General features: G+C 42.5%; 1 protein-coding gene across 1 annotated transcript in view; it reads right to left on the bottom strand.

The window, feature by feature from the left end:
* Positions 1-6,886: 6,886 nt before the first annotated feature.
* The window catches only part of LOC146199952 (uncharacterized), a 37,868-nt gene continuing 23,216 nt past the window's right edge, over positions 6,887-21,538 (bottom strand). The window contains exons 3-5 of the mRNA XM_084592239.1: positions 8,906-8,956; positions 8,610-8,756; positions 6,887-7,462 (exon numbers count right to left, since the gene is read on the bottom strand). Of these exons, the coding sequence (XP_084448365.1) occupies positions 6,887-7,462; positions 8,610-8,756; positions 8,906-8,956 (774 nt within the window). The remainder of the gene's footprint in view (positions 7,463-8,609; positions 8,757-8,905; positions 8,957-21,538) is intronic.

The following is a 21,538-nucleotide window of genomic DNA, read 5'->3' as shown; positions in this document are numbered from 1 at the left end:
GACAGAGGCGTTGCCACGGCTCCAGAGTAGCTGCCAGTGGGTCGGTGACATCATAGCCGCCACGTATTTTCTCCTCGGTGCATGGAAAAACATGCGCACAAAGCGAGAAAGCGCCGCGGAGGGGGGGGGGGGGGTACTCGCGCTTTTAAAACTGACATATAACGTCGATGCGCCGAACAGCGGCATGTTGTTTCCTAATACCTTCCAAACAGTTCTCCCTAACTACACTATTATTCACTACACTATTATTACACTATTATCAAGAAAAACAACCCCCGTGATTTTCTTTGCGCCAAGAACTGCCTTTGTTCGGTATGTATTGTCACAGCGTTGTAGACAAATGCCATATGAGGCGTGGGCACAGTAGGCGGTCAGCGACAGCACCAGTCGACAGCACGTCCTGTCGAGAGCGGAGCTCGCTCACTTCGTCTTCTTTCTTTGCCGGAGCACCTCCTGGCATTCCCCCCTTCTTAAGGAAGCAGGGTAGGCAGAATTTAAAAACAAATCATTTTTTTTTTATTTTCCTGCAAATCATTCTGCAAACTCCTATTCTATCCTTTACATAGTCCAGTCCTTTATTTACCGGGACGCACAATAGTTACTCAGAATTTGACATTTTTGCAACCAAGACGGCGACCAGCAACACCATCCGACACCTGCTTGTGACCTTTGTCTCTCGTAATCAAAAAAAAAAATTTTGGTGCCTATTATGTTCACATTTAGCGGGATGGTTGTCACTGATCTGGTAACAGTGAAAAGCTAGCTAGCACATTTTTTTAGCCAAACAAATATTCAGACGCTGCAGGATTACTCGCGACTCACGGCATTTTATTTCGCTTTTCGGCGTGTTTCGTGGGTAACTGAGATTTTCTTTATTTCGAAGCTGTACATTTAGGGCTCATCCAATGACGAAGACAAAGAAGTGCTTTAGGGAGTGCGCTTTCATAGGAAGAGGCATGAATCGATCAGCAATGACATCAAATCTTCACAACACATTTCAGCGGGGGACGCCGCGGTCACCACGCGCGTCTACATCGAAGCTTTCGAGCTCGGTGAAACGCATGGAGACCATAATGGCAAAACCTTGTGACTGTGGCTATGGCCTGATAGACATTAACTATCTCTTGTTTGCCGTCGCCGAAAACTGTTAGTGTAAAGCATACGGTGAGGAATTCTAGCTGTTTGAAGATGCTAAACGACAAGGAGTTGATGGCACATTCTCCCAGCAATCTGTAAATTATCTCCGAGTGCCCCGGGTCAAGACATCCAGGCCGAAAACATCAAGCAACATGGCGGACTGTTGGCAATTGAGGTTATTCGAAATTTATGCAGGGTGATCAACAGTCCACTGGTTATAGGAAGCTGACTGACGGTGACCATACTCCGTACTGAGGGCTACACTACAGGTCACTAGGGGGGTCGGGAGAGCAAAGTAGCTGGTACAGAAAAAAATAATTCATGTGGTGACTCACATGCTGTTGGCTATTGAAAAAGTTGCTTATTATGTATTTCTAGAATTAGTATTGTAATAATACTTTTCCTTTCCCTTCAAAGGCAAAATATCAAAATGTGAAATTTTGCTGCATTTGACCCTTTTTTTCAGGAACTACAGGCGATAGGCAGGTAACACTTTGGGAGTAATGAGTATAAACTACAGAGAGTCTACTGAACTAGAGTTATGAATGTTAATTCAGAGAGTTTTAATTTAAAGGATATTTACTGCACGTTTTGGGCGAAAAATTTGGCAGGCCTAGTAAAAATCAGCAAACATAAAATTCAATGTTCGGAACACAACATTCCTAGTTAGGCATTACTTCCTCAGATTGCTGATAAAATAATACCAAGATAATTGTTGTATCCCCAGCAGATCCTGAGAAAAAGGATCCCAAACATAAGCTAAAATACATGGGAGGAATAGGGCCTACCCTGTCCTATTATAAGGAAAGCGCACCGGAACACATGAATATTGCGCTCACAAACAAAAAAATGGAAGTTTCAAAATGCAGTGTTCGGTTACCATGGGGAAAAGCGACGTCATGAGTAATACATGGGCTACGGCGAAAAAATCGGCTTCATGGATTCCCTGCTCGGGGCCGTCTCGGAACACCTCCTAGGTGACGTCACTGAGGCACCCCAGTGTTAAAGCAAAAATCTTTAAAGGCTCACGTTGTCGACAGGAAAAGTGTCACGCCTTTTTGGCGGCTCTTACTGGATGAGGTGGGGAAGACGTCATAGAGGTCTCGACAAATTGTGGTATGTGCAGTTATGGGGAAATATGACTCGTGATCAATATCCTGGTAATGATAATAAGTGACTGTTCATTGAGTAGTTAATGACGAATAATAATGAGTAGTAACGGCTATTTACTCACTAATTGCTAATTGTCACTGACCTATGAGCAATTACTAAATAATGACAAACGGAACCTAATGACAAAAATATTGTCTAATTATTGATCCAATGACGTATTGAGTAGTCGATAAATAAATAATATAATAATGCTCCTCTTTCAATATGATCTAACCTTAGTCGTTTCTAGACGTTGTGTAGACAATGCTTGCAACATTCTCGAAACTGGTCACTACTTGACTGTTCAATGCCCTAGCAGAATGTGAAACAGTAGTCGTTCAGTTTACTCGTTGCAGCATTCATCGCTACATGCGCAACAGTTGCGTAGTAGAATGCGGCACTCAGGCTTTCGTCTTTCACAACTTTAGTCGCTAAAGTCCTCGCAGTGTTTTGTTATACTGACCGAAAAAACGGCAAATAAGTTTTTCGGACACTCCTTGGCGCGTCTAACAGAAGTCCACACCCAAACCTGATCACCGGGGTTGTAGGAGGCGTACCAATGGCGTAGGTTGCACCGCCGTGAATTTGCCTTGTTGCAAGGTAATGTGGAAGCGTGCTTGCTGACGTGCTTGCTCGGCATCTTGGGCAGACTGTTCGGCGTCAGAAGAACGCCGGCTATCCGGTTCAATATAGAGCGTTGCGTAAAGCATCGTATCAACTTCCTGTCCATAGAAAAGCGAAACGGCGTAAAACGGGTGGTTTCTTGAACTGCCGTATTATACGCGAATGGTAATATAACATCCGAAGTCTAGTGCAGGGCATCGACATACATCGCTATCATGTCCATCACGGCCTTATTGGGCCTCTCTGTCAGCCCGTTTGTCTGCGGATGTAAGCAGTAGCTTTGCGATGGGTCGTACTCTCACTTGAAAAAATTCAGGCATCATTTGCGAAGCAAAAGCAGTCCTGAGTAATAACGTAGGTAGGGGCGCCGTGGCAATGTACGACGTGGTGCATAAAGAAATGGGCAACTTCAGACGCTGCATCCCAAGACAACACTTCGGTCGCGCCGTAGCAAGTGAAATAGTCTATGGCGATGATTATTCTTTGATTTCCACTAGATGACAAAAGGAAAATGGATGGAAAGGTGTGCTAGGTGGTGCAATTGGTTTCAGTAGGATAGTATTCTTGGATGACGGGATCTTCTGACGCTGATGTTGCCAATAGCTCTAGACATTACGCTTAACAGCAGTGCCAAGGCTGGGCCCGTAGGACATCTGAAAGCAGCCAAAGGTTCAAGAGTATCCCTAGGGGTCAGAAGTGGGTTCGTTGTGGCATGCAGAAAGGATTTCGTCTCGAAGGGCTGTGGGTACAAAGAGGAGATAAGCTCTCGAGTGGTGTTTACTGTTGTATGTATAGAGCGCACCGTTTTGCTGAAAAAATGACGAGAGCCCCTTAAAGAAAAACTTTGGAATGATGGCTGGTCGGCCTTCTGTATAATCGATTAGAGGTCGCAGCTCTAGATATGCACGCTGTTGCTTGCAGAAATCAAAAGTATCGACCACTGCGAGGAAGCTGCAGGCATCGCCAGTGCTTTGTAAAACGAGCTCAAGACCGGCACGAGAGAGCATGTTGACATCATTATGCTTATTCCAGGACTTAGAGACGATAGTGAGGTCGAACTCTTGCAGGCGAACGCTCCATCAAGCTAGGCGCCCAGATGAGTTACGGAGTATGGCCAACCAACACAATGAGTGGTGATAGTAACCTGTTTGAAGTCAACATTTCGCAGCTGCCTGAATAATGGCGAAACATTCCTTTTCACACATGGTATAGTTTATCTCGGCTAGCGACTCGTTACGGCTGGTATAAGTGATGGCTCGTTCAATGTCATCTTTTCGTTGCACAAGAGCTGTTCCCTGGCCAATGTTGCTGGTATCGATGTCCATTTCTGTGTCACCCAGTTCATCAAAATTGGCAATAATAGGCGGCGTTTGGAGACGGGGAGCAGCTGTGCGAAAACCGCTGCTTGGTCATGGGTCCAAACAAAAGGTATGTCTCCTCGAGTGATCCGAATAAGCGATTCAGCTAGGTCTGCGAAATTGTCGATAACTCGCCGACTGTAACTGCACAAACCGAGAAAGGGGCCAAGAACATTCTTGTCACGTGGAGTTGGAAATTCCGCAACAGCTGCAAGCTTGTCAGTGTCGGACTTTACGCAAGCTGCGCTGACAACATGGCAGAGAAATGCGAGCTGTCGGTAGCCAAAGTGGCATTTTTATGGCTTTAGTGTCACGTTAGCTTAACGAGGGGCAGGTGTTCCAGATGTTGATAAAACGATTCTGCGACGACCACAACGTCATCAAGGTAGACTAAGCAACACTGCCACTTAAGGCCGGTGAGTACAGTGTCCATCATCCGTCGAAAAGTGGCGGCATTGAACAAAGGCCAGAAGGCAGAAATTTAAATTCATAAATACCGTCGCGAGTGATAAAGGCTGCTTTAACGCGGCCTCTTTCATGCACCTCAATTTGTCAGTAGCCACTTTTTAGGTCGATGGATACTTAGCCCCACGAAGGCGGTCGAGAGAGTTGTCAATCTGCGGCAATGGGTAAACGTCCTTATTGGTTACTGCGTTTAACTTGCGATAATCGACACAGAAATGCAACGTACCGTTCATCTTTTTAAAAAGACAACCGGCAATGACCACGGGCTGTTTGACAGCTGGATAACGCAATCGTCGAGCGTCTCCTTAACTTGCGACTTAATTGCTTCGCGCTTGGTCGAAGAAACGCGGTTGGGGGGCTTGCGGATTGGGTGAACGTCATCCAACATCAAGATCTTGTACCTAACTATGGTAGGTTGATGCACTTTTGACGAAAAAGCAAAGCATTCTTCCAATTCTCCTAACAAGGAATACAGGTGGTCACGCTGGCTGGCTGACAACTAGGAGCTGACATCGAATTTTTCAAGGGACGTGGGTGGCGGCACTGTTTTTGAGGATAAGCATTCGGAGATATCAGATATTCACTCGCCAGAAGCTGCTGAAGTGCCACGGAAAAGGTATCGATGCTCGTGCGTGAAATTTGTAAGCACCTGTGATCGGTTGTAGTGAAGGCGGATCAGGCTGCAGACCACACACACTCCTTGTGTCAGCAACATTGAAACGTTAGCTTCCGCAACTGCGTCACCATCTTGAATTGCATGACAACGGATATTAACGAATATAATGGTTTGGGGTGGTAGCGTAACATTCTCCGCGTAAACGCGAAGCATTGGGAGTGGTTGCTTCGTGCTGCTGAAAACTGTTGCTTTCTCGGGGGAAAAGAAAACCTTGCCATCTCGGAGGTCAATAATTGCTCAATAGTCGCTGAGGAAATCCACACCCAGGATGAGGTCACGTGAGCAGTTTTGGAAAACTGCTCACGTGACCTCTGGCCGCGCATATTCCTAGAGGGGTGGGTAATTAGATGTCTACCTGGGGTGTGAATGTGTGCGCCAGCTAATGGAATGAGAACTTCCTGAGATCTACAGCTAACGTGTGCTCAAAATTGAATATTCCACACCAGTATTCAGTAAAGAATGAACGTGGCGACCATCAAGTATAACGGGTATGTTCAACTATTGGCGGTCGCGCCAGTGAGGCTCCTGAGTCATCGAATAATCGGCGACGTATCCCGAGGACTATTCCAGCTGCAATACGCAGTCGCTGCGGCTACGTTGTAGTCACGACCTTTCCACCGGCAATTCATCGTTGTGGCGGGTGAGTTGTTGGGCACCGACATGACGTTATAATGGGGAACCGCGGATGGGGTCACCGTCGATTCGTATTCAATGCATGTCCGAAGGTATTCGGGAGTCTCCCGCGCAGCTATGTCCAGCGAGTCCCCCCTGGAGGGTCGCTATATAGTGCTTAGGGTGAAACCGCTTTTACTGCAGAACATGTCATGTTACAAGCGCTTGTTCAAACAAGGTAAGCCGTAACGTCTTTGCAAAGAGGTGTACATTGTGAGTAGGCCATGAAGTGATGTATAGGGTTCGTGCACGAACGAGCAGCCGATCAAATGAACACAAGGAAATTTGTTCTCAAGAAGCCTTTCCGCTTCTCCAACTTCGCCGTAAGTCCCTGTGAAGAGAGAAGAAGACGCCATTACCTCGTATTATGGTCTGTGTTCCTTACTGCCTTGGTACGTACGCTGCTATAGTTCAACTACTTGACAAGACTTCTTTTTCTCCCAGAACAAGCTGATGACTGCGCCATCGCTCATATTTTTCTGTGCTTACCGTGTTTTTCCTGTGAGAGAAGGGAGGAGGAGGAAGATGAGGAGGAAAGGCAGGGAGGTTAACCAGTACTGTGAGAGAAAAAACTTGGAAAAGCATGGATGACGCATATACAAGTTATTTGTGGATCTGTGTTGCCCAATAAAAGCGAAAGGAGTCTCTACATCAGTCTCGTAAAAAACAATCATGTATTTATTTTTATTCAGCCTAGGCTTATGCAAATCCATTGAGAGTTTTCGCGGTTAGGTTCTAATATTTGTTGTCTCTATATTTTGATCTTGTAACATTCAGTTATAAGGTAGACGATGGGCTTCCATTATCTCCTTCTGTACCCATGGTGACCGGCAGCCCAACTGCTGGGTCCACCATATGCCCCTGGACCGTACCTGCCAGCTGGATATCCAGCACCACCGTAACCATAAGGAGTGTACCCTCCATAGCCGTAGCCGCCAAGACCACCGCCTCCTGGAGCATAGCCGAAGCCTATGTAAGGAACACGACTGTAGCCTGCTGCAGCGCCTCCGTACGGACTATAGCTGTAATCACTGTTTGCACCCCTATATCCGCTTGCCAAAGCCCTGGAATCGTACGCTATGGGAGCAACCCCGGCCCTGGAGGCTGCTGCGCCAGCGGGAACTGGCGGGACAACCGGCACGGAGTTGAATACCACGTCGGCGCTGGCACCCGGTGCGGTGCCTGGTTCGTTCGTGTCCACTGTAGCCCGGAAACCGCTGGCATCGGCGATGTAGTTCACTCGCCGGTAAAGGCCGTCGACATCCCGGTAACCGTACGATCCCGTCTTGGCGTTATTGGAGTCTCCCTGCTCACTGCGAAACTGCCGATTTCCGTACTCGTCCACCGTGTCGTAGCCGAAGTTATACGGCTGAGGTGGCTGTAAAATACACGTGATAAGTTAGAAAATGGCAGGTAACTTGCCTGGAATATTTGGTGTAATGTTTCAGAGCATAGAAAATGACTGATGGTAACTGTTATTTCAGAGCTTTACGTTTATTCCTCTCTTCCATGCGGTAGGAGAAATTACGAGCCAAAATACATTTTAAGGATGTGGAATTGTCTTGCTCCAATAATGAACAGGCATGGTCTAGTTTATTGAAACAATGTAATTCTTAAACCGCGTAAATAATTTATTTTAGCTACCCTCCTGCTTGAAATAAAGCAGTCCAGCAATGCCTTCATTGCCACACCGCTAACAAACGATGATAATTTGAAACAAAAAAATGCTCGTAGTTTGCGTTACCAAAGAAAAGGATTGGGAATGTTTTTCTTTTAATTTCTCCAGTTAATTAGAACCGCTATCGTAATTAGTTCTTGTAATCCACGTAATCAGCATAAGAAAAAAAATTTCCGGGCTACTCTTTGCCTTGCTGACCCTTCGCTTTTGTCACGTGTATATTAGAACGAGCACCTGATTTGCTCCGATTTGTCTCCTTGATAGAAAACCAATCCGGGTTTTCAAACAGGTGCGAATAAGACGCGCGAAGCCCAACGTTTTCCTTGTGCACCCACCACAGCGGATTCCACGGGAATTTATACTTCAGGATCAAATTCAAAGAATGTCATTTGGCCAGTCACAGCCATTACTGAGGCAGCATAAAATTATAATAGAGGAAGTAAACAATGTGTATCGTGTCTAGAATATTACCGGCATTGCAAATCAGTGTTTCCTAAATCGAACTTCAGCGGTTATGTGGTTTGGTCATGGTATGCGGAAAATATGAGACCGCATTTTTTTGTTGAAAGCATAATATGTGGAATTCGATTTTTTTCAGGCGCTAAGCATTTCTCGTCGTTGAACCTGATCGGTGTTGGCATTGGAACGTCCGCGGTACGTCTTCAATTAATGTGCTGAGAAATCCGGTTCGCTCTATGGTTGCTCTTTCAGTTCCCCAGTGATTATGTTAACTCATTTTGTGACTTTTTCTGTGTTGTGCGACCAAAAAAGCCGAGATCTAGTGCGTTCGAAGATGCCATTTGCAAGCACAAAAATTAGTACTGTTGTATTTCTGTAATTCACTTACAGAGGCAACGTCCGCGTATCCCCGATAAGAAGTAGCCGCTACTGGAGCAGCATAGACGCCGAAGCCGGATCCAGGGTACCCGCCTGCAGTGTGGTGGTTATGCAGCCCGTATGATTTCGCCGCCAGGAAGAGTACCAGCAGTTGTGCCTGTAAAATACCCCGATAATTATGCCTTAATTACCTCCTGTCTATGAAGCAGATATGGGGATGCTCTTAAGTTCCCCCGAGGAGAGAACATCATGAGGTTGTTCAGCAACGCTTGCTAATGTCCAGTTGGCTTTCCGCATGAGCCAAACCATTTCGGTAGGCCCTGCTGCACTTGAGATCTGTGGCAAGAGCTCCTTTTCCTGCAAATAAGAGCCTCTCAAATTTAACATTTCACATTATACGCTCCCTGGTCAATCGTTTTCCTGCTCCCCCGACAAGGAGCCAGGAACGCACGAACATGTTTTGGGGCATCATGTGCTAAACTCTCGTTATATTTGCTCACTTAATTCTGCTGTTTTCACTCCCGTTATACTACACTAATTTTTCTAAATGCCCGAGGTAGCCAGTCTTAAGATCCACAGCCGTACGTTTCCATTGGTACAATAAAGGTGTGAACTAGGCTGCACGCACGAGTAATTGCTTGAATTCTGAATGAACCCTGAGTACGAATAAAAAAATGTTGAGAATGAAATATACCAGCTCTATACCAATACACCATGTAACCACACAGAATATTTCTGCTCAGAAGTCACATGGACCAGACAAGCACAAAAACAGGCACTGTGCGTTCGACTTGCGTCATCCGTGATATTACTCCGCTGCAATCACCAGTATGCAAAACCAAATAGCCAATCACTATGTTTTAAGCTAATTAATGCACATCAGTAACGAGGTTTGTTGCGAGTGAAAATCGAGTCGATTCATTAATATGATTACCTCAGTACCGCACCTTTGGGGACCAAAACTAAAATCTTAGAAGATAGAAACTAGACAGCAACATTCGTCAGCTTCGTTCAGTTAACAGTTTGTTGAGAAAGAATTAATCTCACTAATTGTTTTCTCAAGAAACTACTATCCGCATGTTGAGAACACCACCAAATCATTAAGTTCTACGGGACAGTTTTAGGTAATGACTTCAACACAAAATAATGCAACCCCGTATATGTTCTTGGCTGCTCCTCGGTTTTTTCCATAAGCCCTTTTTCCTATAGAGTGGCACTAAGTTTTCCTCTTTTTCATTACAAAAAGGCGATAAGGTTAATTAAGAAATTGGCCGCCCGGGGTCTATTGTATAGGATTGGATACGTGAAAAGGAGTGCTTCGCTCGCATGCATGTTCCTTCGCAAAAGGCTGTTCAATTGCTTTGCATCACCTTCGAAAGCATTCCGACAAGTGGTTCCAGGTGCAGCTGTAGCTCCAGGGAGTGAGGGCGAGGCGGAGACAAATGTCCTGTGGTGTTGTCTGGTCTTCGTCAGTGATCTTTTATACTTCTGAGCTAAGGCATGCGAAACATGTCGGGGAGATAAACAAAGCAAACTAAACAAATAAACCTGTGTAAACCCTTGTTTTTGGTGCTCCTCACCCTGGTTTTGCATTTAGACAGGTATTTCTCTCATCGTGCTATTGCGCGGACGGCACTGCACGGGTAACCCTTTGAACACACGTGAGCGCGTGAGTCGCCTAAATAAGCGTGAAAATTTCTCGCGCCTTCGCTGCTTTCGCCACGAGCTCTGAGAAACACCTCCGCGCCTGGTTTTTTTTTTTACATTAATGGTAGTGCAGAGAGACCTTTTGCTATTGCATTTGCTGATGTTACATCATTCCTCGTGACACTGTGTAGTGTTTTTGTCCAGTAAACTACAGAACGAAGAAACAATGAGCTGACTGCAATCTATTATGGTTTTGCTGCGTTGAAAAGCGGCTTTTTTCTTGAATGATATGCCCAAAATGTGCCGTAATTAAGTTTTACCTAATTGATGTTCAATGCAGCGCACTCTATTCTGTAAAAAGGTTAACTGTGAAAATCTCAATCTGTTTGTGTATATTACATAAATACCTTAAATGTGACATTTTTGATGTGATTTCGGGTCACTTACACAAACAACATTGAAAATATCGGCAATATTTTAGTACACTTTTGCTGAGCATTTATTCTCTTTGTTGGTGCTGTGCCGTCTTTATCCAACCAATAAAGGATAAGAATTATTCCAAAGCGTTAATGCCACCTGACGAAGCCGCATATCCTAAACGTAGCCTTATAAGCCATATAGCTTGTGTGAACGGCCAGTAAAGGCGCAGAGTCTGACATTTGCGGAATCCCGCTATCCTCACCAAAGACAAGGGGAACCATGTTGAACGTTTCACGATCTGTAAGCAGCCGGAAACAAAATACATCTCTTTTTCTACATTGTTGGGAAGGAGTACATTTCTGGGATGTATTACAAAGGACCATAATGAAGAATTTTCCGCTATACTCGCAAGGCATTCATTTAGGCATAGAGAATGAGGATGAGGCTGTATTTGACGTAATTATGCTTGTGGGCCTTCACTGTATATGGCGCTCTAGAATAGCAGGGGTGCCAAACATAGGTGCACAAGGGTGCCAAACATGGGCGAATTTATTTTTGAGTGAGTATGAAGTGGTCAGTTTCCAGTCAAAAAGTGGCTGCTGAACTTCCGGAATGGCTCTCAAAGGTAGAGCCTTTGTGGCCGCTGCGGGAGTTTTAAAGCAATGAGGCCAGTCTAAAACTGGCTGATCATGACATTCATTCATGCACACTGCCTTGTGTGTCTTTTTTCATGTTTTTATCGGGGGTTTCCTTTTATGTTATGTCCTGTGCTAAAGCCAGGCAATAAAGAAAAAAAAATCGGGGCGCGACTCGGTTAGTTTAGAAGTTAGTTTAGAACTCAGTTTACTCTACTAATAGGCGGCTTCAATGCCAAGTTAGAGAAAAAGCATGCGAGAGACCAGACATTAGGTGACTATGGCATTGGTTCTGGGAATACAGGGGGGACTTACTAGTTGAGTTTGTAGAGCGTTGTAACTTAAAAAGCATGAATACCTTCTCCAGCAAACGAATGAACCGAAAATGAATATAGAAAAGTCCTAACGGGAAGAGAAAAAATGAAATTGACTTATTAATGTGTTCAAACCCTGCCATTATGGAGGATGTAGAGATAATCGGGAAACTGCCATGCAGTGACCACAGGGTTGTAAAGTCCCGAATTAGTCGAGGGCAGCAGAGTTCAGGATCTCGCTATCACAATACATATTTAGCTCTAACTGAGGATGACGACATTAACCTAGAAGCAATAAACAATAATTTCAGAGATATCATTACCGAGTGCGCTGCAGAAGTAGATATGATACCGGTAAGCTGTAGATGGAGATGAAAGATTTGACTAGGAAACGCCAAAGTATAAAAGCTTCCAATCCAACACACCAGAAAGAATCGACAGAGATATCAAAGTTCATCAATAAGCGCAAAGGGGCCGATATAGGGAAGTGTAGCATGGAGAAACCTGAGCCTGCTGTCAAGAACGGAGAAAGCCTTAAAGCGGTGAAGAAATTGGGCATAGGCAGAATCAGATGGATGCGCTTATCGACAAGGCGGGCAACGTCATCAAGAATATGGATAACCTAGTCAAAGTGCCGAGGAGTTCTATAATGATCTCTACAGTAGCCAAAGTAGTCAGGAGAGTAATCAGATTGGCGGTAGGGAAAAACAGTCAGATGTTCCGCCGGTGACAAAGGACGAAGTTAAGAAAATATGAAAAGGGGGAAAGAAGCTGAAGAGGATCAGATACCTATACGTTTGTTGATGGACGGGGATATACTTGCATGCAAGTATATTAAAAAAAAATTCTTTGCTGCCCAATTCTTGGCCGATCCCCCTCTGTGGGTATGTGCCATAAGTTATTTGGACAACAACAACGACGGGGATATCGTGCTAGAAATCCTAGCCACCCTGTATACCGAGTATGTGGTGTCATCGACGGTACCGGAACCATGGAAGAACGCAAACATTATCTTAATTCATAAGAAAGGGGACGCTAAGGACCTGAAAAAATACAGAACACTCAGCTTACTATCTGTTACGTATAAAGACTGCAATCAAGCAAAGGATCAAGCATAATTTCAGAAATGATACTCAACTATTGATCATATCCATACCATCAACCAGGTGAAAGAAAATTGCTCGGAATATAACTAGCCCTTATACATAGCATTCACTGATTCAGAAAAAAATTTAACTAAGTAGAAATTTTGGCGGTGATGAAGGCATTGCGAAATCTGGGGGCAGCCAAGCCGTACGCGAAAGTGCTGAAAGATAAATATAGTGGCTGCACAGCAATCATAATTCTGTACAAGGAAACAAAATTTCTTTGTATAAGGTTTTAGGCAAGAAGCCACAATCTGCTCAGTACTATTCCAAGCTTGCTTAGAATAGTACTGGGCAGATCGTGGTAGATGGAGATTACTACTGTAACCTGCGATTTGTTGATGGCATTGCCTTGCTAACTAACTACGGAGATGAACTGAAAAGAATCACTGGTGATCTAGGCAGATGGAGTAGAAAGGTAGGTTTGAAAATCAATATGCAGAAAACTAAGGTAATGTTCAACAGCCTCAGGATGGAACAGCACTTTACGTTAGTGAAGCACTGAAAGTAGTGGGCGAATATGTCTACTAGTAACCGCAGATTCGGACCATGAAAGGAAATAACAATAAGAGTAAGATTGGCATGGAGCGCATCTGGCAAGCACTCGCAGATTATAACTAGTAGCATACCGGTATTGCTCAAGAGGAAAGTATACAAGAGTTGCATTTTACCCGTCCTCATCTATGAGGATGAAACATATGGAGACCAACAAAGAGGGTTCTACTTAAGCTGAGGACCACGTAGAGGGCTATTTAACGAAAATAGTAGGGATAACATTAAGAGATAGTGGAAATCAAGACGAAGAAATGGGAAAGGGCAGGACATGTAGTGCGCAGAGAGGATAACCAATAGTCGCTTAGGGTAGCAAACTGGATTTCAAGGGGAGGAAAGTGTAGGAGGAGAAGGCGAAAGTTAGCTGAGTAGATGAGGTTAAGACGTTCTCAGGAGTCAAGTGGATACAGCTAGCACAGTACCGGTTCAATTGGAGGAATTTGGAAGATGCCTTCACTCTGCAGTGAGTATAGTCAGGTTGATGATGATGATATCAATAGCAATTTTCCTTAACTGGATGGGTTTTATGGATATTAATGACAAATGTGATGTCATTATGTTAAGTGAGACTTCAGATGAAGATGAATTCGGGAGCTTTAGTTTGCTACAAAAACGAAAATTTTCATTTAATATAAAAGACAAACGGAGTTTAAGCGTGTCGTTTTAAATAAGGCATTTAATACACTTCGTCTACTACTTAAACTTTGTTGTATCACGAAGGATTATTAAAATCTTTGTATTGAGTTGAAAAATGCAATTTTCGCAATTTGGAATAGTGCGCCTAATCGATGTATTTAAGGTTTCCTTTCCTTTTTGGATAAATTCCTAATATTTATCAACGAAATAACTAAAACATTTTTATGGGAGGATATTTCTATATATGCATGACTTCTAACAGCTTTAAAAAGTTCAATTTGAGAGTGTGCTTGTTTTGAATGGATGTGTCGATACTATAGAACCGGAAACACGGGTAACCGAAAGATCAAATACCTTTCCTTTATTATTTGTTATGAGCTATTATATCTCTTGCGTCGTTAGTGGGGTCTTGAGGTGTCCACTGAATGACCATACGCATAATAAGGCGAAAGCCTTTAATGCCTCATACTATCGGCGCTCGTTCGGTCACCCTATAGCTGTCTATCAAATGACGTCATCACATGAAACTGAAACTAACGTCATCAGAAAAATAAAATCTTGTCTCCTGGAATGTAACCTCTATTCCTCCGATCCCCAGCTGAGCACTTTAACCAGCTGCGCCACGCCCAGGATCGTAAAACACATCATAACTCTTTCTGCAGTGAGAATGATAGTAGCAATCGCAGTACCGCTGTAATTAGTGGTAATCGCAATAATGTCATTATCAATGGATATGACGCTGCATTTAGTTGATAATAATAATAAGAGAAAACGTAATGCACCGTGTGCACCTGCAGCGGTCAGGCTGTTGCAATTCTGCAGTGCAGACTCCACAGTGCTCTGGAAAATTTTTTTGTACTTTTCTTTAGAAGAAACATGCTCAGGATATCCGCAAGGTGGTACCCACCTTCAAAAGCATTACTGATCGATCATTGTAAGCATTTCCCTCATAATTGCAACATTTGTGTAGGAAGAATTGGTTGTGTTAAAGGAATGCAATAAAAATTGATCTGTTTATTGAAAAATTTGTAACAATATGCGAAAATCACTTCGTAGAAAAAAGGAAAATACCACATAAGCATATTCAAAAAGCTTGGGTCACGAGAAACCTACTAAAACCAATAACAAAACCTGAACTCAAGCATGCATCGTTTCTAAAAACCCGCGAGCCCACAGATCTAGATACATATAACGTTTCTCGAAATCAGTTGAAAAAGCAGTTAAAGAAATCAAGAAACAATTATTACTTTCAACTTTTTTCTTCACGCATCGCAAACACTGCTAAACTCTGGAGCAGGGTAAAAATTTGTCTTGGCCAAAAAAGCGAAATCGGAGCCACTGGAAAAAAAATTGTTTACATGGTGAAATCTTACTAGGCCGGGACATTATCATGTTTATTGAGAACATAAGTCATCGTTACCTAAGCCTCAAACCTTCAGGTCCTTTTCACACGGAAACACAGTATATTTAGAACTGCCTCCTGCAGCAGAGTTATGCTCACTTTTTTCATGAAAAAAAAAGTTAGTAGTTGCGATGCATATGGTTTAGAGATCCGACCGGTAAAATATGCTATACACGATATTTCTCCTACCTTAGTCCGCAGTAACAACCTATGTGTTTCGTCAGGTACGTTTCCAGATTGTATGAAAACTTCAGGAGTTACGACATTGCATAAGAAAGCAGACAACTAGATATAAGAAATTGCCGTTCAGTCCCCGTTCGTCCCGTATTATCAAAAGGTCATAAAAAGTTAGACAAAATCAATTCTCTTAGTTCTGCTCTAAAATTAAACACATACCAATGCCTCAGTGGGGTGTTCAGAAAAACAAGTCAACACAGCTGACGCTCGTTGATCAAATAGAGCACCTGATAAATTACTGTGAGCAGAAACATCAGGCACCGGAATGTACGCTGCTTTTCACAGGTTTTTGTCCACATAGACCACGTATTCTTGAAAACTTGAACGCTACGGAATGAGGGGTCTCTCATATGAAGTCATAAAATATTATCTAGTGGACAGACACTAGTTTGTTTATATAAATTGTGTAAACTATCAAGTAATGAATATAGCTCAAGTGTTCCGCAAGGAAGCATTCTTAGCCCGCTCCTCTTCAGCCTCTACGTTAATGATATCTTTTTCAGGAAGATGTAGAATGGATCCTGCTTGGAGATCGTATATTTATTCTATCTGCTTCTCCACACGGCCTAATTAGTAAGGCGAATGATCTGCTATTTAGATTGAGGCACTGGTAAAAAAATAGACAAAGTAAACTCCAGCAAAACAAAAGTTATCATCTTCAGGGTTAGAAGTACGTGAGTACTTTCACAGGTTTTCTTAACCTTTACCTTCGTATACATCGAAATAGTCTTATCGCTTAAAATCCCTGGGAGTTTATATTTCCGACACGCTTCAGTGGGATAATCGTGTGAATTTTGTCTTTAAAAAATTAGTCATACAGTGGAACTCATTATTAATAATAATTATAACTTTCCATTCTCAGTAAAACTATTACTCCATAAACCATTCTTCGCTTCCCGCATAATAACTGTTTCTTTTGGTTTGGGGCACTACAGCTCAGTGTGACATCGGTAAGAAATATTATTGCGGAAAAAAGCTATGCTTGTTTTTAAAATGCATCATACACAGAACACACCAGAGTGTTTACAAACTTAAAGTTATAAGATACATCTTGCTTCGGCAGTACTTTTAGGGCCACGAAAAAAAAAAATAGCCTAGCACTAGCTGGTATTCGATATCTACAAGAAAGAGCACCTTCGCGTTCTACACGGCACACACAATTTTGCTAAATAGTTTGGACTAGAACAAACCATGGGCTTCAAATGCGTCGCCACAGCTTGGCTATACTCCTGAACTGTCTCAAAAGCTGAGGTATAAGTATTCTTGTCTTAATCACCACAGAATTGAAATCCTTCCTGCACTTGGATCTCTTCACTAACCTTCTTGTGTAAGAAATGATTGTTCGAAGCATTCTCACTCTGTATGAATTTCATTCTTGTGTGGAGAAATGCACCGAAAAATTTTCAAAGGAAAAGCACTGCTGTTAAGCAATCCTTTTATTTTCGCTGCAATATTTTATACGCCATAATTTATGATTGTGTATAATTTTGCAGTTTATCACCTTCGAAAGCATTCTGACAAGTGGTTCCAAGTGCAGCTGTAGTTCCAGGGAGTGAGGGCGAGGCGGAGACAAATGTCCTGTGGTGTTGTCTGGTCTTCGTCAGCGATCTTTTATACTTCTGAGCTAAGGCATGCGACGCATGTCGGTGACATAAACAACGCAAACTAAACACATAAACCTGTGTAAACCCTTGTTTTTGGTGCTCCTCACCCTGGTTTCGCATTTAGACAGGTATTTCTCCCATCGTGCTATTGCGCGGACTGCACTGCACGGGTAACCCTTTGAACACACGTGAGCGCGTGAGTCGCCTAAATAAGCGTGAAAATTTCTCACGCCTTCGCTGCTTTCGCCACGAGCTCTGAGAAACACCTCCGCGCCTGGGTTTTTTTTTTACATTAATGGTAGTGCAGAGAGACCTTTTGCTATTGCATTTGCGGATGTTACATCATTCCTCGTGACACTCTGTAGTGTTTTTGTCCAGTAAACTACAGAACGAAGAAACAATGAGCTGACTGCAATCTATTATGGTTTTGCTGCGTTGAAAAGCGGCTTTTTTCTTGAATGATATGCCCAAAATGTGCCGTAATTAAGTTTTACCTAATTGATGTTCAATGCAGCGCACTCTATTCTGTAAAAAGGTTAACTGCGAAAATCTCAATCTGTTTGTGTATAATACATAAATAACTTCAATGTGACATTTTTGATGTGATTTCGGGTCACTTACACAAACAACATTGAAAATATCGGCAATATTTAGTACACTTTTGCTGAGCATTTATTCTCTTTGTTGGTGCTGTGCCGTCTTTATCCAACCAATAAAGGATAAGAATTATTCCAAAGCGTTAATGCCACCTGACGGAGTCGCATATCCTAAACGTAGCCTTATAAGCCATATATCTTGTGTGAACGGCCAGTAAAGGCGCAGAGTCGGACATTTGCGGAATCCCGCTATCCTCACCAAAGACAAGGGGAACCATGTTGAACGTTTCACGATCTGTAAGCAGCCGGAAACAAAATACATCTCTTTTTCTACATTGTTGGGAAGGGGTACATTTCTGGGATCAGATACCTATAAGTTTGTTGATGGACGGGGATATACTTGCATGCAAGTATATTAAAAAAAAAAATTCTTTGCTACCCAATTCTTGGCCGATCTCCCTCTGTGGGTTTGTGCCATAAGTTATTTGGACAACAACAACGACGGGGATATCGTGCTAGAAATCCTAGCCACCCTGTATACCCAGTACCTGGTGTCATCGACGGTACCGGAACCATGGAAGAACGCAAATATTATCTTAATTCATAAGAAAGGGGACGCTAAGCACCTGAAAAAATACAGAACACTCAGCTTACTATCTGTTACGTATAAAGACTGCAATCAAGCAAAGGATCAAGCATAATTCCAGAAATGATACTCAACTATTGATCATATCCATACCATCAACCAGGTGAAAGAAAATTGCTCGGAATATAACTAGCCCTTATACATAGCATTCACTGATTCAGAAAAAACTTTAACTAAGTAGAAATTTTGGCGGTGATGAAGGCATTGTGAAATCTGGGTGCAGCCAAGCCGTACGCGAAAGTGCTGGAAGATAAATATAGTGGCTGCACAGCAATCATTATTCTGTACAAGGAAACAAAATTTCTTTGTATAAGGTTTTAGGCAAGAAGCCACAATCTGCCCAGTACTATTCCAAGCTTGCTTAGAATAGTACTGGGCAGATCGTGGTAGATGGAGATTACTACTGTAACCTGCGATTTGTTAATGGCATTGCCTTGCTAACTAACTACGGAGATGAACTGCAAAGAATCACTGGTGATCTAGGCAGATGGAGTAGAAAGGTAGGTTTGAAAATCAATATGCAGAAAACTAAGGTAATGTTCAACAGCCTCAGGATGGAACAGCACTTTACGTTAGGGAAGCACTGAAAGTAGTGGGCGAATATGTCTACTAGTAACCGCAGATTCGGACCATGAAAGGAAATAACAATAAGAGTAAGATTGGCATGGAGCGCATTTGGCAAGCACTCGCAGATTATGACTAGTAGCTTACCGGTATTGCTCAAGAGGAAAGTATACAAGAGTTGCATTTTACCTGCCCTCATCTATGAGGATGAAACATATGGAGACCAACAAAGAAGGTTCTACTTAAGCTGAGGACCACGTAGAGGGCTATTTAACGAAAATAGTAGAGATAACATTAAGAGATAGTGGAAATCAAGACGAAGAAATGGGAAAGGGCAGGACATGTAGTGCGCAGAGAGGATAACCAATAGTCGCTTAGAGTAACAAACTGGATTTCAAGGGCAAGATAGTGTAGCAGGGGAAGGCGAAAGTTAACTGAGTAGATGAGGTTAAGAAGTTCTCAGGGGCCAAGTGGAAACAGCTAGCACAGTACCGGTTCAATTGGAGGAATTTGGAAGATGCCTTCACTCTGCAGTGAGTATAGTCAGGTTGATGATGATGATGTCAATAGCAATTTTCCTTAACTGGATGGGTTTTATGGATATTAATGACAAATGTGATGTCATTATGTTAAGTGAGACTTCAGATGAAGATGAATTTGGGAGCTTTAGTTTGCTACAAAAACGAAAATTTTTATTTAATATAAAAGACAAACGGAGTTTAAGCGTGTCGTTTTAAATAAGGCGTTTAATACACTTCGTCTACTACTTAAACTTTGTTGTATCACGAAGGATTATTAGAATCTTTGTATTGAGTTGAAAAATGCAATTTTCGCAATTTGGAATAGTCCACCTAATGGATGTATTTAAGGTTTCCTTTCCTTTTTGGATAAATTCCTAATGTTTATTAACGAAATAACTAAAACGTTTTTATGGGAGGATATTTCTATATATGCATGACTTCTAACAGCTTTTAAAAGTTCAATTTGAGAGTGTGCTTGTTTTGAATGGATGTGTCGATACTATAGAACCGGAAGCACGGGTAACCGAAAGATCAAATACCTTTCCTTTATTATTTGTTATGAGCTATTATATCTCTTGCGTCGTTAGTGGGGTCTTGAGGTGTCCACTGAATGACCATACGCATAAGGCGAAAGCCTTTAATGCCTCATACTATCGGCGTTCGTTCGGTCACTCTATAGCTGTCTATCAAATGACGCCATCACATGAAACTGAAACTAACGTCATCAGAAAAATAAAATCTTGTCTCCTGGAATGTAACCTCTATTCCTCCGATCCCCAGCTGAGCGCTTTAACCAGCTGTGCCACGCCCGGGATTGTAAAACACATCATAACTCTTTCTGCAGTGAGAATGATAGTAGCAATCGCAATAATGCCATTATCAATGGATATGACGCTGCATTTAGTTGATAATAATAATAAGAGAAAACGTAATGCACCGTGTGCACCAGCAACGGTCAGGCTGTTGCATTTCTGCAGTGCAGATTCCACAGTGCTCTGGAAACTTTTTTTGTACTTTTCTTTAGAAGAAACATGCTCAGGATATCCGCAAGGTGGTACCCACCTTCAAAAGCATTACTGATCGATCATTGTAAGCATTTCCCTCATAATAGCAACATTTGTGTAGGAAGAATTGGTTGTGTTAAAGGAATGCAATAAAAATTGATCTGTTTATTGAAAAATTTGTAACAATATGCGAAAATCACTTCGTAGAAAAAAGGAAAATACCACATAAGCATATTCAAAAAGCTTGGGTCACGAGAAACCTACTAAAACCAATAACAAAACCTGAACTCAAGCATGCATCGTTTCTAAAAACCCGCAAGCCCACAGATCTAGATACATATAACGTTTCTCGAAGTAAGTTGAAAAAGCAGTTAAAGAAATCAAGAAACAATTATTACTTTCAACTTTTTTCTTCACGCATCGCAAACACTGCTAAACTCTGGATCAGGGTAAAAATTTGTCTTGGCCAAAAAAGCGAAATCGGAGCCACTGGAAAAAAATTGTTTACATGGTGAAATCTTACTAGGCCGGGACATGTTTCATACTTTTTAACCATTATCATGTTTATTGAGAACATAAGTCATCCTTACCTAAGCCTCAAACCTTCAGGTTCTTTGCACACGGAAACACAGTATATTGAGAACTGCCTCCTGCAGCAGAGTTATTATGCTCACTTTTTTCATGATAAAAAAATTTAGTAGTTGCGATGCATATGGTTTAGAGATCCGACCGGTAAAATATGCTATACACGATATTTATCCTACCTTAGTCCGCAGTAACAACCTATGTGTTTCGTCAGGTACGTTTCCAGATTGTATGAAAACTTCAGGAGTTGCGACATTGCATAAGAAAGCAGACAACTAGATATAAGAAATTGCCGTTCAGTCCCCGTTCGTCCTTTTTTGTCAAAAGGTCACAAAAAGTTAGACAAAATTAATTCTCTTAGTTCTGCTCTAAAATTAAACACGTACCAATGCCTCAATGGGGTGTTCAGAAAAATAAGTCAACACAGCTGA

Source organism: Amblyomma maculatum, chromosome 2, assembly GCF_055883805.1.
Source record: "Amblyomma maculatum isolate TAMU_Amacu chromosome 2, ASM5588380v1, whole genome shotgun sequence".
In the NCBI taxonomy this organism is placed as follows: Eukaryota; Metazoa; Arthropoda; class Arachnida; order Ixodida; family Ixodidae; genus Amblyomma; species Amblyomma maculatum.
The sequence above is the reverse complement of the archived record's forward strand: the minus strand, read 5'-3'. Positions and strand labels throughout refer to the sequence as shown.